This window comes from Carettochelys insculpta, chromosome 27 (assembly GCF_033958435.1).
Source record: "Carettochelys insculpta isolate YL-2023 chromosome 27, ASM3395843v1, whole genome shotgun sequence".
Lineage (NCBI taxonomy): Eukaryota > Metazoa > Chordata > Testudines > Carettochelyidae > Carettochelys > Carettochelys insculpta.
In genome coordinates this window covers 9,731,756-9,748,340 of record NC_134163.1, presented here as the reverse complement: position 1 = coordinate 9,748,340, position 16,585 = coordinate 9,731,756, and the positions used below count along the sequence as shown (strand labels likewise).

The 16,585-nt window shown below is 41.5% G+C and overlaps 1 protein-coding gene across 3 annotated transcripts in view; it reads right to left on the bottom strand.

Annotated features, from left to right (window-relative positions):
- KDM4B (lysine demethylase 4B) overlaps positions 1-16,585 on the bottom strand; it is a 209,693-nt gene that overhangs the window by 88,804 nt on the left and 104,304 nt on the right. For all 3 annotated transcript variants that reach the window (XM_074978255.1, XM_074978257.1, XM_074978256.1), the window contains exon 8: positions 14,375-14,512. In XM_074978255.1, coding sequence (XP_074834356.1) covers positions 14,375-14,512 — 138 coding nt within the window. The remainder of the gene's footprint in view (positions 1-14,374; positions 14,513-16,585) is intronic.

Sequence of the window (16,585 nt, the reverse complement as noted above, 5' to 3'; positions counted from 1 at the left end):
GACACCTAGATGGTGAGAATTTAGCAGAACAGCCTTGAGGAGGCCACAGTGAGGTCAGAGGTGCTGTTAACTACAGTCAGCATTTCTGGGTTTATGCTTTAAATAAGCAGATAGCAGTATCCACACAGCTTCAAGCTGCTACGCCACAACAATCCTAGACTACCCCGTTGAGTGGGTAAAGTCGTCTCTAGCGCACTCTACTTTCCGTGTGTGTGTTTTTTTGTTTTTTTTAACCTTTTGTAGTCAAGAAAAGAAATCAGAGATCTGTGATTTCAGGTCACATGCAACCAAGATATGTAGTGAAGGCATCCATCCCTGTCACAGTACTGGAGAACCATAACTGCATAGTGGAACATAAAACATCCATGTCCAAAGTGCCACACTTAAGATTTAGGTACTGTTCATGAAAGTACATTAACTGGATCATCTGTAATCAGTTTCTCTCTTTGTACCAGGTGACCAGGAATGCCTTGGGGCTCACAGCTGAGTCCCACGCCTATTGGAAATAACACACTGGATTACGTGAAGCATAGGACCCTGACATTTTGAAAGGAAGACAGAACACGCAGCTTTGACTGCTGCACATCAAGAAACCAGCTTGAGAATATCTTGCCTCTCTGCTCCCACTTCCTCTTTCCCCTCCACAAATAGGCATGCACACACTTTTCCAAAAACTGAATCCAGAAAGCACACTCTACTAACTTTGCCTTGCTTTTCAGTTTAGGGTGAATACTGGCACCTCTTTCAATAAAAACACCCTGTTATGGTATTGATAAGGCTGCGCCTGGCTTTGACACTTCAAATGCAGAAGGTACACTTTAGAATTGGACACGTAAGGTCCAGACCTAGAGGGAGAAAAGTCATGGGACTCTACCCCAGGACAGATGACACCCAGATGCTGAGACTTTAGTGGGACAGCCTTGAGGAGTCCACAAAGAGGTCAGCAGTGCTGTCTCACTATAGTCTCAGCATCTAGGTGTCATCTGTCCTGGGGTAGAGTCCCATGACTTTTCTCCCTCTAGATCTGGGCCTTAAGTGTCAGATTCAACATCTTTATTAATGACCTGGATGAGGGGATGGATTGCACCCTCAGCAAATTTGCAGATGACACTAAGGTAAGGGGTCAGGGGCAAGAGAAAGGGTCCAGACTGACCTAGACAAATTGGAGGATTGGGCCAAAAGAAATTTGATGAGGTTCAACAAGGACAAGTGTAGAGTCCTGCAATTGGGATGGAAGAATCCCAAGCAATGTTACAGGCTGGGGCTGACTGGCTACGTACAGTGTAGCAGAAAAGGATCTGGGGATTACCGTGGATGAGAGGCTGGGTATGAATCAACAGTGTGCCCTTGTAGCCAAGAAGACTAGCAGCATATTGGGATGCATTAGGAGAAGCATTTCCAGCAGATCTAGATAACTTATTTTTCCCCTCTTCTTGGCACTGGTGAGGCCACATCAGGAGTATTGCATCCAGTCCTGGGCCCCCCAGTCTACAAAGGATGTGGATGCATTGGAGAGGGTTCAGTAGAGGGCAACAAAAATAATTAAGGGGTTGGAGCACATGGCCTATGAGGAGAGGCTGAGAGATTTGGGCTTATTTAGTTTGCAGAAGAGAAGACTATGGGGCAATTTGATACCAGCCTTCAACTTCCTGAAAGGGGGGCTATAAAGAGGATGGAAAGACTGTTCACAATGGTGACAGATGGCAGAACAAGGAACAATGGTTTGAAGTTACAGAGGGAGCGGTATAGCTTAGATATCAGGAAAAACTATTTCACCAAGAGGGTGGTGAAGCACTGGAATGCATTACCAAGAGAGGTGGTGGAATCTCCATCCCTTGAGGTTTTTAAGTCCCTGCTTGACATAGTTATGGCCGGGATGATATAGATGGGGTTGACCCTGCTTTAGGAAGGAGGCTGGACTAGATGACCTCCTGAGGTCCCTTCCAGCCCTAAAAATCATGATTCTATGAAGGTGGGGCCCACAACTTAGGACCTCTGTTCAATATGGATTCATTGTCACTCTGAAGAGAAAGGAAAACAACTCACAGCCTGTGCTCACCCCAGGGGCATAGCCGTGGGTGGACCTGAGTGGGCCATGGCCTACCAACTTTGCATCCGAGGTCACCCCCCCACTAGCCCACCCAGCGCTCCAGCAGGGGATTGGAATGGTAGCACAGGGGCTTACCCTGCTCTGCCTTGATGCTCCAGCTAGACAGAAGGTTCAGTGCTTACCCCATGACCCATCCCTACTGTCCCACTCATTCTTGCCGATCTCCCTGAAGTCAGGACCCATCCAAGTGGGCCCACTGGCTACACTTTTGACTCACCCACCCATCCCTCATACTTGCATGACGACCACCACACTCTTGCCCACATGTGCCACCTGAGGGCATCCAGAACATGCACTCTTTTAGGGAAGATGAACAGGACAAACATGACATGACTCGTTTTCCCCTGAAGCATTAACATGAAATAATAAAGATGCATTTAAGTTACATGTGTAATAGTTTTTAGGATTCCCTTCACATCTGAGTTAGTTTCCTGGCAGCAGCAGGAAAAAGCCACAGGAATAGAGATGTTCAGAAATTTGAATTTCTTTTACAACAGGCAGCCAAGTACTCCCTTTCTTTGAATGGTTAAAGCTGCTCTCACTTGTTAGGAGGAGGAACAGAGTACCAAAATGACAGCGCTGGTTTCAATTCAACCCACTCAACATTCATTCAGTTACACGACAGCTGCATTGGCCCTGATTCCAGCACAGAGAGAGCCTGTAGCCGGCCCCATCAATCAGGAGCGTGAAAACACTTTTCAGTCTCAAAGCACATCTGATCTCAATAACCCAGAAATGACTGTCCTTAAGGTAACTTGCTTTCCAAACCAGCTGCTCTATTTTAACTAGCATATTCATCAAGAATACTAGCTTTGTGTTTGGGCTTCACACAGTAACAAACTGTGCCCCGCCCCCGGAAACTGCCATTTTCAAAACTGTCATATAATTAAGTTTTGTTCAAAGTATGCCTTGTGAGACATCATTCTGGAAAAGTCTTAATCTAGGGAACATTTATATCCTGTTAAGTTGCAAGTGTTCTCATTGTACAGTTAACTCTTTCATATCCAGCAGCCCCGGGACCCAGAGGCTGCCGGATATTCACATCACATTGCAAGAAACCAGACTGGTGAAACAGAAGGCTCACCTGTACTGTGGATTCAGGTGGCATCCCTGATTGGGAGAGGACCCATCACACAAAAAATGGGAACCTGAGTTCTGGGGAAGTAGGGAGCCTATGAAGAGTCAGCCTGTAATTTACCTTCACCTCTCCAGTCAGTGGAGGTTAAGAGACAAGCAGCATTAGTAATGTTCAAAACTTACCTAACCTTCAGGGTATGACTACACCACCCAGTTAGTCTGGGTACTCAGATTGCCTGCTCTTGAGCTAGGCTCTCTCACAGCAGAGCCTTAGTCATATTATAATTTCTGTAGTTGCCCATGTGTATCTGCACATATCCCATGGTTCTTTGGGGGAAGAAGAAGAGAAGTCCTCAAAAGCACCAAAAACTATTTGACTTCCACTATACAGTAATTCAGTTCAAATTAAATCCAGCTGAGTGTTAGACCCATCCTCTCCTTTTAAAGTCCATATGAGTGCTGAATTGAGAAATACCTCAGATGGGCTGACGTGGGGCTCAGTGGGCTGAGACGCCACAGTGGTGCACAGCAGAGCAGGTTGCCGCTCGCACCGCCCACAAGGTGAGTGCAGGACTGAAGGGGTGAGTGGAGGTAATCCCCTGCTGCAGCTGCCACTGCCGCCTGCCTCCGCTGACTGCACCCTGCCCCAGGTAATCCTCACTCCTCCCATTCTTCAGTCTTGCTGGATAACTGCTGCAGAGCCCAGGGTGGCTACCACACCTCATTCTAGGCACTGGAAGGCTCTGGGTTTGACTTTTGTGCACATCTCAAAAATCAAAATCCTTATCGTTCCACATCATACTGGCAAGGTGAGAAATTCTTCATTTAGAAGTGTTTTCAAGGCACCAAACTGGACTTAGGTCAACGACAGACACACACAGATAACATAATACAAAGTTCTGATTTCTACAATTTGTGAGATATAGATGCACTACCAAATTATCCTGCCAACTTTGCAGGAATTATGGTGACTAGAAAATAAACCTACCTTCTGCGATATAATCCACTGGCAACAGTGTGCCAAATAGGCAATGCTTTATTTGGTGCATCCCTAGCTTGTTGTCCTGCTCCTATTTCATAGCACCTTTGCTGTACACTGCACTTTATAGACAAGATCACTGATATCCAGCACTTAAAACCTCAATTTAGTCATGTATCATGATGACAAATGGCAAGCTACACTGGAAAAGGTTATGGGGCAGGAAACTACGGGGAAGAAATACAGCTCCTAAAAGAGCACACTGTCCCAAGAAAGGTAGGCTATATATACTACTGCATGGAGCTTTGAGTGTTTTTTTTGTTTTGTTTTGTTTCTGCTTTTTGTTTTTGTTTTTTAATAAAAGGAAACAGGAGATCTGGATTAGGGAGTGTCAGAGTAGAGATGTGTGATGGAAAGCTACCCAGGAGGAGATGAAGGCTGTTTGTACCAGCACATAAAAGTAGGGCTCAGGCAGACAGAGCATCTTGACCTCACTTTGTATTGAGACAGATAATTCTAGAAGCATCTTTGGAGCAAATGGGAGATGAAATGAAGCTATGAAAATGCCAGCCTGCAGAAACACAGATGTTATCAGCCTCTAATGTCTGCTATTAATATAATAAGGAATATAAGAAATTTCTCACATCCACCTACGTTCGGTCAGGTTTGCAAAAGAAACAGAAAAGCTGACCTGTAAGATGCACATGAACTTCTTGAGTAATTGCAGGTTCAGAGGTGCCTTCCTGAATAACAGCAGGCGATAGGTATATGCTGTTCAGGGGGTGCTAAATGGACAACATAAAAATGACCTCTATTTAAAGGGCTATTAATAATATACTTGATCATAAGCTCTACTGATTGACAGCATACAGATGACAACCAAAAGCAAAGTCAACCAGAGCAGAAATACAGATGGGATTGCAGTCTTATGCAGCAAAACTATATATTAGTAGGAAGAGAAAACAAATCAGTGGCTTTATTTCAGCCATAGCTCCTCATGGATAGTATTAGACAGGAAAACCAAACAAAACAAAATTAACTAGAGACCACTAATTGAAGGGTCAGTGTTCATAAAGAGATGTTAGAGGGGACAAAAACAGGTGACCTTAAGAAGAGTTCTCCTCCTACAATATTTGTGCAACATCAAAACAAAAAGCAGTCAAGTAGCACTTTAAAGACTAGCAAAATAGTTTATTAGGTGAGCTTTCGTGGGACAGAAAGCTCACCTAATAAACTATTTTGCTAGTCTTTAAAGTGCTACTTGACTGCTTTTTGTTTCGATAGTGTATAGACTAGCACGGCTTCCTCTGTTACTATTTGTGCAACAATCTGCCTATAAACACAGATTACTAACATACAAACAACACACACCCACACTCAAATAAAATGTATCAGAGAGGTAGCCATGTTAGTCTGTAGCTTCGAGAACAACAAGAAGTCTTGTGGCACCTTACAGACTAATAGATACTTTGGAGCATAAGCTTTTGTGGACAAAGACCCGCTTCATCAGATGCTTATGCTCCTGCTCCAAAATATCTGTTAGCCTATAAGATGCCACAAAACTTCTTGTTGTGCTCAAATAAAACGGTAGTACCATTTGTGTTACATTGTTGATCCAAACACGCAAATTCAGAGGACAGGCTTTCACCTGAAACACGCCTTCTCCACACTGAAACCCTTCAATATTATCCCCTTAGCAATCTTTCCACTCAGTAAATATAAACCGATTAATGCAGCCCAGCTCCAAAACCATCAGAATCTTGAAAAGTTAACCTTCCTGCAAGAGTTACACTTCTCCATGTGACATACCAAAGAATCTAGAAATGGTTGGGAAGACCTGGTGATAGTGCTCCATGATTATACACACCAATCTAAAGGTTAATGTGAGCTTCCTAACTCACCCCATAGGCCAGTAACAGCTATTATTTTAACAAAGACAGCCAGAAACAACTTGCAATGCTCAACTTCAGCTCCTTGTGGTGAAAGGGCACTGGCAAGCTTTGGCAGGTTCCATTCAAACCTTCCTCCTTGGAAGGATGATGACTTCAACAATGTCTTGAGAACAAGTTGAGGCATTTACAAGGAGAATGATCTGAGGGCTCTCCGTTCAATGAATTCTGACTGATTTTATATACTCTGTGTCTAATTCCAACCTCCAATTCAGAGTATGCACACCAAGGGCTGATAAAGACAACATCACATAACACAGCCCTTGGCCGTAAAAGGTACATAACTATAGTCATTAACAGTTCAATAACTGCTCTGGAAGGCCAATAAATATATTAAAAATCGTGCTTAACCTGGTAGAATCTCATTATTTTTGGTGGTCTTAGAAACTCTCCAGTCGACCTCCCTTACCCCTTGCAATATTGAGTCTCTACCAAGCACACAAAATCCAACTCCAGACGACCAACCCTGACCGGGCTGATCTTCCCAATAGCATACACATAGATTGACCAAATCTCAAAGAGCACTGCAGACTATTGAGGAAACTGAGGCAGAGACTGGCATTCAGGTGATCTTTATTTTGTCTAGATCTGTTTCACTCTTTTATTAAATAAAAAGTAATTCTGTTAGAAGACTGTGCTTGTTTGCAACAGCTACCAGACGCCCCTGAAGAGGCAAATGGTAAGCTATAGCACCCACAACACTGGAGTTATGGAAAGGATGTTATTAAGCAACTGGGTGCATGGGGAAGCTGGCACCAGTTTCGTGCCTAGGCACCCGGACCATGAGTTTCATTCCCAAGAAGGGGGGCTTGCTGATAAGAGTACATCTGATAAGGGTACATCTACTCTGAGTGAACTAGCACACTAAAACAGCCTCTCTACAGCAGCATGATGTGCTAGGCCTCCCAAGTACTTATCTCAGTTCTTAGACAAGTCTGTACTATGAAGCAACTACACTGCTATTTTTAACATGTTAGCTCAAACAATGCTAGCACAGGTACACCCACCTCCAGCAGTAGTACAGATGTACGGCAAGAGTGTGCCAAGAATCCTAGAGCCAGAGGCACCAGAGACTCAACTCAGTTTAGAGGCAGGAAAGCTTAAAAGCACAAAGTAACCCCTCCCTAAACTGGGTTAGTGACTTGGAAACACCCCTTCATTAAGGGGCAACTGAGGTACACATAATAGGAAAATCTTCACTACTTTGAGAGAATTACGCTTAAAATAATTCTATTAAGAAGTGCCAGAACTAAGGTCACTGACCCTCCATTTTCTTTCCTTTGTCATGTTCATGTTCACTAAACAGGACTAGGAAGGTAAAATCCTAGTTACTCGACCCATGGTTTTCTCACACCAACATTTCTGCTTTTAATCATGCTGTAGCCAGGTCAAAAGACATTTTGTAACTGAGTCTACCCTCCTGTCCCTCCCCCCTCCAAATATTATGATTTTGGGGACACGTACATCTCTATAGCAAATAGATTACACATGTAATATAAATGGACACAAAGGAAAGAATTACAATAAGAGGATGGAGAGAGAATGAATCCACAAGATGTAATCAAGCCAAGAAAACTGATCAAAAAGAAAGAACTAGAGGACAGACGTCACAACACCAACATCACTTCTATGCGAGAGAGCAACTGGGCATCACAATGAAGTCTGAAATACTTTTGGAAATGCAAAAGGAAATGTACACGATAAAGGGGTTTTAAACCCCTTGATTTCATTGGCATGTTATGAGACAGGATTTTGAGGTCTCTTCTGCCCTTTTAGGAGCAAAAAATATTAAGAAATCATTTCTAGCCCAAAGTAACCTCCCTTGATAGAAGCTGGTCATGAGGAGTTATACAGCTCTCGAGGCAGAAAGTATTTTACTGATCACAAACCAATACCTGGCAAAGAGGCCAGAAAACAATTACTAGACAGATTACTTCCTTCAAATCAGGTTGACTGAACATCTATTCTGACCAAAGAAGTGGGGGGTGGGAGTGGGGTAAGTCTTGAGAGAAGTTGGCTGGCCATCCATTTTAACCTACCTGCCAAGAATCGCCTATATTTGCTTACTGGGTCACCGACTCAAGTGACATTCAATATAGGCCACTACACTATTCTAACTTGACAATCACACCATGCACTGATCCTTAGCCTAATTAAGGCAGAGATTTCTTGGATAAACATGACAATATGATAGAAGGTTATCAGTGACTACCAGACAGATAAGAGTTCATGTCTCTAAATATTCCTGTTCAGTTACAATTACACACCCCTCTAGCCATTTTGATTATTTCCCATGTTCACCTCAAATATTTAACTTCCATTGGAATCTTTAAAAAAGTCATGCTGTAGCAGCAAACTAAACACTAAAATGAACACCAAACCAATCGCCGATTGATTCTATTTAAAAAAAGTGTTAACTAGCCCTCACTACAAGTTTACATTGACATAAGGTACACTCATCTGTAATTAGTAACAGAGAGAAAGCTGTGCTAGTCTATATATTATCAAAACAAAAAAGTAGTAAAGTAGCACTTTAAAAGACTAACAAAATAATTGGTTAGGTGAGCTTTCATGGGACAGGCCCACTTCTTCAGACCATAGCCATACCAGAATAGGCTCAATATTTAAGGCATTCTGGTATGGCTACGGTTGGAAGAAGTGGGCCTGTCCCACAAAAGCTCACCTAACAAATTATTTGGTTAGTCTTTAAAATGCTACTTTACTGCTTTTTCGTATTCATCTTTAATTAGTTGCCTACCGAACATTACAGTTATTGCTGAAGTGTTGATATGCTGTTCACATTGATGCTTGTCCTACAATTACAGCAAAACTAAATTTCCAGTAAGCTGATCATTAAACTCTGCTCTGGCTATAATGCATTTTTGCAGTCTAGACAGGTTCTCCTATAGGTAAGAGTGCTTTCTATCCACCTGACTGGCACTTAGTGCTATTATAAGTAGGTTTTTCTAAGGTCACCAACCAGTGCAGCACATGTACTGTATGCCAGTAATGTCTTTCCCTCCATTCACAGCTTTAAGCAGTGCAAAAATCTATGCTCTGGGTCCCTAGTGTCAGAGCATATGGAAAAAAAAGAGCACTGTCCATCTGGCTAAGTGTGCAAGGCCTGTTATTGACTTGCTATGTTGTGGTAGGACAGGAGTTGGCCCTACTTGTTGCAGCCTGGACAGAGGAGAGAGAGAACAAATAGTCTGACTGTCCATAGTGTTACTTCTAAGAACTTTTATGAACAATTATAGTGACTTAGTGAAAAATCGCTCCGCTAATAAGCAAATATAATCCAGCTGTGTCTGCCCACAAAAATACAAAACTAAACTAATGAACCAAATTTAATAGTTGCTTTAGTCAACTCATTTTTAAAAAATCATACTAGTTAACCAGAGCAACTGTGCCCAGAATTTGTCTTTCATCATGAAAAGCACAGGTTATCTAAGTTTATGCATAACACAGCCATCTGATATTTATTTAAATGTTTACTTAATTTAAAAAGGAGATGTCAATGAACTTTTTGCCCATATAGCATAACAGAACTCATACCTCATCTGGAATCCCCTGCCACAATAACAAATGGTTAACATATACAATTCCTGATTTTGGTATATTAAATGGAATCCTGTTAACAGAAGTATCACCTGGAACAATGGAAATAAATTGAGCATCTCCTTCCACCCTCTAATTTCCTTTCCCCAGATCTGCTCAGAGCTTTCTATGCTGCTTGTTCAGTAATTTCACGCTATGCCGCTTAACTATGTGAGCATGGAGGCGCCATCTAAATCTGCACTTCCCAAATGTCATTTGTTTATGAACACATGGCTGAGCTCAAAATTGCTTTTAATATTAGAGTCATGCCGAATGGCGCTGCTGTAGTTAAGGCTTTGTCAAATTTTTCACAATAAACCCCTTTTCTGTGGTTTCAAACTCCAGAAACATTTGCTACAGACAAACTTAGTATACAAGGTTGCAGTAGACCTGAACTTTATTTTAAAATTCCAAATCAATTTTGCATTTAAAAAAAAAAAAAAATCATAGGCACACAAAATGTACTTAAGGTCTCCTGTGGGTTTAGGTTTTTCTTATTGCTTTAACCCCAAAACAGAATGTCAGAGTTATAGCTTTCATTCCACCTTTTCTTACTCTGTAGAGCTCAGCTATAAATAGTATATAGCTTAGTTTACAACCTCAATAAATAATATGATATCTAAGAGGGCACAAACACCCTTCGTAGTGTTCAGCTATTTGAGTGGGAAAAGAGGAGTGCAGAGGCAACTACAGAAGATCTACATAATCCCATAGTTGCTGAAATGTTTCTGCTTTTAAGCTCTATATTTGATTAAATGTCAGGATTGACCAAACATCGTTATGCTTTGGTGTTTACACCCCATGGAGCTCTATCTATCTATAAGAAGTTTTTCCTTTAAGTTTCATAGCATTACACAACATACTGGTGCTAGATGAAAGCACTGGCATTGGCAGGCAGCAGGTTACCACTGTATATCTCCTAACTTTTCAAAGATGGCCTAGATAGCCCTATGATAAACATGCAATGCTTTATCTTATTGCTCCCACCATTCCCAGTGATAGCTGCAGTGATGCTACCCCAACAGCGGGAATTTTAAGAAAGCCCAACACATGCAGCATTTGAAATGAGGACACTCATTTCAGCTGTCTTGCCACCTTGTTGATTCAGAGAGCACTGGATTGATCCTATGAGATTTTTCATCGTAAGCATGAAAGTTGTAAGTTTAATGTTTTTAACTGATGCACACTCCTTTAGAGAAGAGTTCACGACATATTGGTCAATCCCTACTCGATCTGTGTCAGACACAAAAGGAACAGTTTAAAGCTGACACAGTCAATACTATTAAGAATTTCTTATTTTGTAGCTTTAAGACAGCCCATTCTCTCACCCTGGACTGAGAGGGTTTGCTGGGCATTATTTCGATATAGGTTAGCTTTAATTGCAATCTAAAAGATAAAAAAATTAAAGCGTCTGAAGCAGCTAACTACCATCTGGTCAATACTGCCAGAACCTCCCTCTATCATTCCTCCAAAAAATTGGGAAGAAGTTTTCTTTCGAAGGAACCCTGTCTACATGGCTCTTTTGCAATTCGAAAGCAGCACTTCTGATCCTCCAGGTGGCCGCCATCATGCAAATGAGATGTTGAATATTCACATCAGCACCTCTAACATTTTCTACCCGCTTCATTGAAGGGCATGTGTAGACATAACCACTAAGTCCAAAAGCAGAGTCAAACTGAAAGAGGAAAATGGGCACTGATCACAATATGACAAGACTAGACAGGCTGGCTGATGAATTCTCTTCATGCCCTCAGCAAGATCAGCACTCAGTGGAATTCCCATCAAGCGGTCTCACATCTCCTCCAAACTGTCAATAAAAAAACCTGCTAAGATGTATGTTTGTGGAGTTAAGGGGAATTTATTTTAGAACAAGCACAGAGTTCAGATGTCAGATTTGTCAGCTAATAATACAGCCCCCGAGATCACAGGCTGCAAATTATCGGAAAAATAAATGAGACAGGCATTTCACCTTCCAGTAGCCTAAAGGAATGGGCATACTTTCTGTAGGATGAGCTGCTCAGACACCGAACATTATGGCATTTGATAGTCACAGCCAGTCTGTACTGGCTTAGGCAAATTCACAGAACTCTGAACAGGAATGGAAAGGAGATGCAATAGAGTGACGTGTTTCTTGGATGAAGTCAGCCACAAGTACCTTTGCTTCCTATTTGGGTAAGTGGTGTAAGTCCAATAATGAATGACAACTTGAAGGAAAACAAGTAGGGAATATAAATAGCAACACTTCTTAAAGATATAATGGCTTCTGTGATTCCACAAGTTCCTTGACAGCCTGGGATGTGAGTAACATGCAGCCTCTAGAGAAAAGGCAGTACCTCCCATAACCCAAGAAGCTGCCACTCATGAGCTACATTTACACTACAGCGGTCCTTCGAAAGAAGTTCTTTTGGAAGATCTCTCTGGAAAAAACTCCTTTCGAAAGATTGCAACCATGAGCAGCCACACTCCAGCCACACTTTGAAAAGAAAAGGCCAGGAAATGCCGCAGTTTGAAAAATCCAGCACCATGAGGCCTGGTCTTTCGAATAAAGGACCCCCAGCACAACTACACACTTTTTTCCTGAAAGAATCTTTCAGAAAAAGGTGTTCTTCCTCATCCGGGAGCAGAACAAGGCTGCCAGCAAACGTGTGGCATTGTCCCGAATTAATATGAAGAAGTGAGTTAACTCACGAAAGCTCATGCTCTAAACTTTTCTGTTAGTCTATAAGGTGCCACAGGACCCTTCGTTGCTGCTACAGATCCAGACTAACACGGCTACCCCTCTGATATATGAAAAGAATGCATTTTGTGTGTAGACACTCCATGGGATTTTTTGGACGAGCCCTGGCTTTTCGAAAAAACTCACTAGTGTAGATGTAGACATGGTGATTAATTAGCAGCACTGATTAGTTCTGAATAGAATCCTGTTTAGAATGTCCCAAATCAGTTAGGAAGAAAATGGCTGAAGTAGCTATGGCTTGAAGATGGGGATGTTAAATTGAGAGAGTTAACAAGAATACTGATGTCCCAGGGGAGATGAAAAAATACTTTGATGACTAACCATGTACCTCCTCTTATCATTCCCAAACACAAAGTCATTTCTTAAGGAAAAATGGACATTACCACCTTTTCTGGACAAAACTGAGCCTTCACTGTAAACAAGATATATGCAGTTCAGGTTCCCAATCCATGAACAAAATATTATTTTGATCATTATGAACACTAGTGTCCAGGTATCTCCTCCTTTGCCTGAACTACACATTTGCTGAAGGATATGCCTGCAGTAAGCTACTCGAGGGCATAAAATTGCATTTTCCTCCTGGTTTGGAAAGGAACATGACGCATTTTGGTCAACACCCCAAACTAAACCCAATATACTCCTATATCTTTCATCCTTTTTTACTGTCTGTGGGAAGAGGACCCATCAAAGGGCCAGAAGTGATATCCCCCTATTCACACTTTCTACAAAACTCCCACCACGTCTGACCACATCATTCACATGGTTTAACTACACTAAACCACACATGTAGGACCAGGCGTAGAAACTCTTCTGTCATCCACTAGCTCCATTCGTAATCTTGAAAGGTATCTCCTTTCTGCCATTAGTAAACACTCAGATAAATATCAAACCAAATGCAGCATACACTGTACCATAAAGGCCCCCTGCTCTAATTCTGATTAAAGTCAAAAGGAACAAATTACACAGGAACAGACCTTCCACTGAAGAAACTTTGCAGCTTGCAGAAAGAGTTTTGGCCCAGGAATCAAAAGCTGTGGTACTTCAGTTGATTTTAAATGAGACAGAGTTACTGGGTAAAGGCATTTTTCAAGTATCTGGGAGTGGAAGCAAGGTGTATATGAAACAGAAATGGAGCATTTTTGTCAAGACTACAAAAAAAACCTATTTTGCATTTGGTACACTGCATTAGAATCTAGATGTCACAGGCTATTCTGGGATAAATTTTCCTTGTGTAGAAGAATGCTACCAAACCTATTAAAATGTATCTTATTAACATCCCCTCAATACAGGTTGACCTCTCTTGTCTGGCTCCCTCAGGACCTGACTGATGCCAAAATCAGGTCAATATTATCTAGCATAATTACCAACACTTCCACTGCCTACTGGGCTCTTAGAAGACATTTAAGGGGTAAATTAGAGTTACATAACAACACAGAACACTGAGGGTCAGGGCTGATGGCTGTGAACAAAGTTAATGGGACCACAGGAAACTTGGCCACACCCCTGATGTGAACATCTGGCTAACTAAAATCACACCAGATCACAGTTTATGCTGAACAATAAAGTGCCGCACTTGAGAGTTTCAACCCCTACCTATATACTAAAGTACTTTTCTCCACAGAACGCAAAGCACATAATTCACTCAAGATTACTAAAACTTTGGGATAAATTAAAATTCCCTCACCTCCTACCCCACTATCTTGTGAGCCTTCCTTTCTCCTTGCTAACTATGGACTTTTAATGACAGCAGAGGACAATCAAACGCAAAAAGAACAGAACCCTTAACTGATATGTGGAAAGCGTACGTTCTCAGATAAATCATATTTTCATTCTTGCATGTATTTTAATATGCATGTCTGCATTCATTTGTATTTAAATCATCTAAAAGGTATTAAGAACCCATGCATCCAAACAACAACACTTACTTGCGTAGCCATTTTGCCATAATCAATCCAGCGCAGCGTGGCAAAGTTGGTGGACTCAGCACAGTTGAAGCCATGATTGAATCCAGCATGATATCCATAAGGAAACGTAATCATGAATTCCCCAGCCTCTTGGGTGATCTGAGAAAAAATAAAGACGACAGACATAAAACTGATCCTTTGGGGGATATCTGGTGGCTTGAGAACAGGGTTATAAAGTTACAGAAATATGTGAAAAGTCAAATCAGTCTCAGTCTAGCTCCTATGGGGTATCTGTGTGATAAAACACAAAAACCACAACTTTAGAACAAAAGTAAAGAAGAAAAAGACCTGAAAGGGCAGGAGATGTCCCGTTAGTCTGCCAATGTCTGGATCTTCAGCAGGACGAAAGAAAACAAAAAAGTTGTCATGTAGCACTTTAAAGACTAACAAAATAATTTATTAGGAGATGAGCTTTTGTGGGACAGACCCACTTCTTCAGATCTGGAAACACCTGAATCCCTGTCAGTTTAAATTATTCAGTTTATATATTAACACCTGACTCACAGGCAGGGGGACGGGAAAGGGTGCGATTGCCCAGGGGCCTAACAACATGAAACGGCCTGGAGTTTTCAGCCACCACAACCACAGGAGCAGCAGAAGCTGGAGTTCCAGGGCCTTTAAATGGCTACCAGAGAGCTGTGGGGAAAATTCCAGGCTTCCCTGAGGGATGGCTGCCCCATCCCAGCCCCTTCCTGGTGCAGAGCCGACACCCCCTCTCCCCCCACACACCTGACCCAGGGGCCCGGTGAGTGTCTCAGCCCCCTTGCTGAGAGGGTGGAGTTTAAAATTATAAAATAGGTCTCTGGTTTTAACAACTCCAGTGCCCTACAGATCTCTAAACAGTGAGAAGTTTAGCTGATTGTAGCACCAAGCCTACATGAACATATAATCTGGAGTTGTCTAGCCACGTTGGAAGCATCAGACAAAATTATATTCTCCTCCACAACATGTCCATCATGTTACTGCTTCCACTTGGAAATGAATCTACCTTTCATGTAGCTTAGCCTTACATTAGCTTACTACATTATTAACCCAGCTCAACACACTAGACTCATTTCTATCTGTACATGTATAACATGGTAAACAGAAAAAATACTCTATTTGCCCACTTATTAATGTGTATTTTGTTTTTAATTTCATCCATGTACACTATCGACTTCAGAAAATGAAGGAAGCATAAAACTCACAGTGAGAAAGAAAAACCTCAGCTATAACAGTTGTAATCAGAAACCACTCAAAATTACTTGGTTTTCACAATTAAAATTAAACTTACTGAGAGCAGAGAAGTGTTGAAAAAATACCTGACTGATCAAATTTATATTATAAAGATATTTAGCACTCATCCAGTACTTTTACATGAATATACTGTCTCAGAGGCTGGTGGTAGTATCTCTATTTTAAAGATTGAGAAAGACAAAATTTGATCTGACCCTGTCTTTTTAATACAAAAAGCACTGACAGATCCTTTATAGTAAGTGTAGTTATGGCACTACCAGTTATACCCAAGATATTGCCTATCAAGAGGAACTTATTAGTTTACAACCTAAAAAGGATTCTAAGAACTTCAATCCATAGCTAAACATGCTCTAGCAGTAAAAAGCGTCAATTAAAAAAATCCAACCTTAGGAGACTTCATGTGAGTTTCAACACTACCATGAAACACCAAATCAAACAGAAAAAAGGGAGGCTGGGGAAGGGTGTGTTCATCAGACATGTTCTACAAAACCCTCTGAGGATTGAAAAACTGGACAAAGAAAATATTCTCTGTCACAGGTTCCCAATTCATTACTTTCCTTAAGACATGCTTAGCAAAGTCCTACTCAAAACGGTCTGACTCTCAGTGAACAATGTGAATGTCCTTCCAAACTAAGGGCTACTGAACCTCAAGAATTAATCTACCACATGCTGAACAATTCACTCAATAGCCAGAAAGGAAGTGAAAGAAAGTAGGTTTAAAAAGACGATGTTCAAACTGCTTGCCTTCTTCAGATCACTGGGAAATATACTGGGTTAAACTGCAGTCAAGCAGCATACAGCAGAACACTTGAACTTAAAGGCTGTCGTTTGAAAAGGATCCTGACCACAAAACAAGAGCTGTATGCTGCAGACACAGTGCTGCTTACAATATGAATTTCTCTTCCTGTGTACTTCATATATGGATTTTTATTCTTT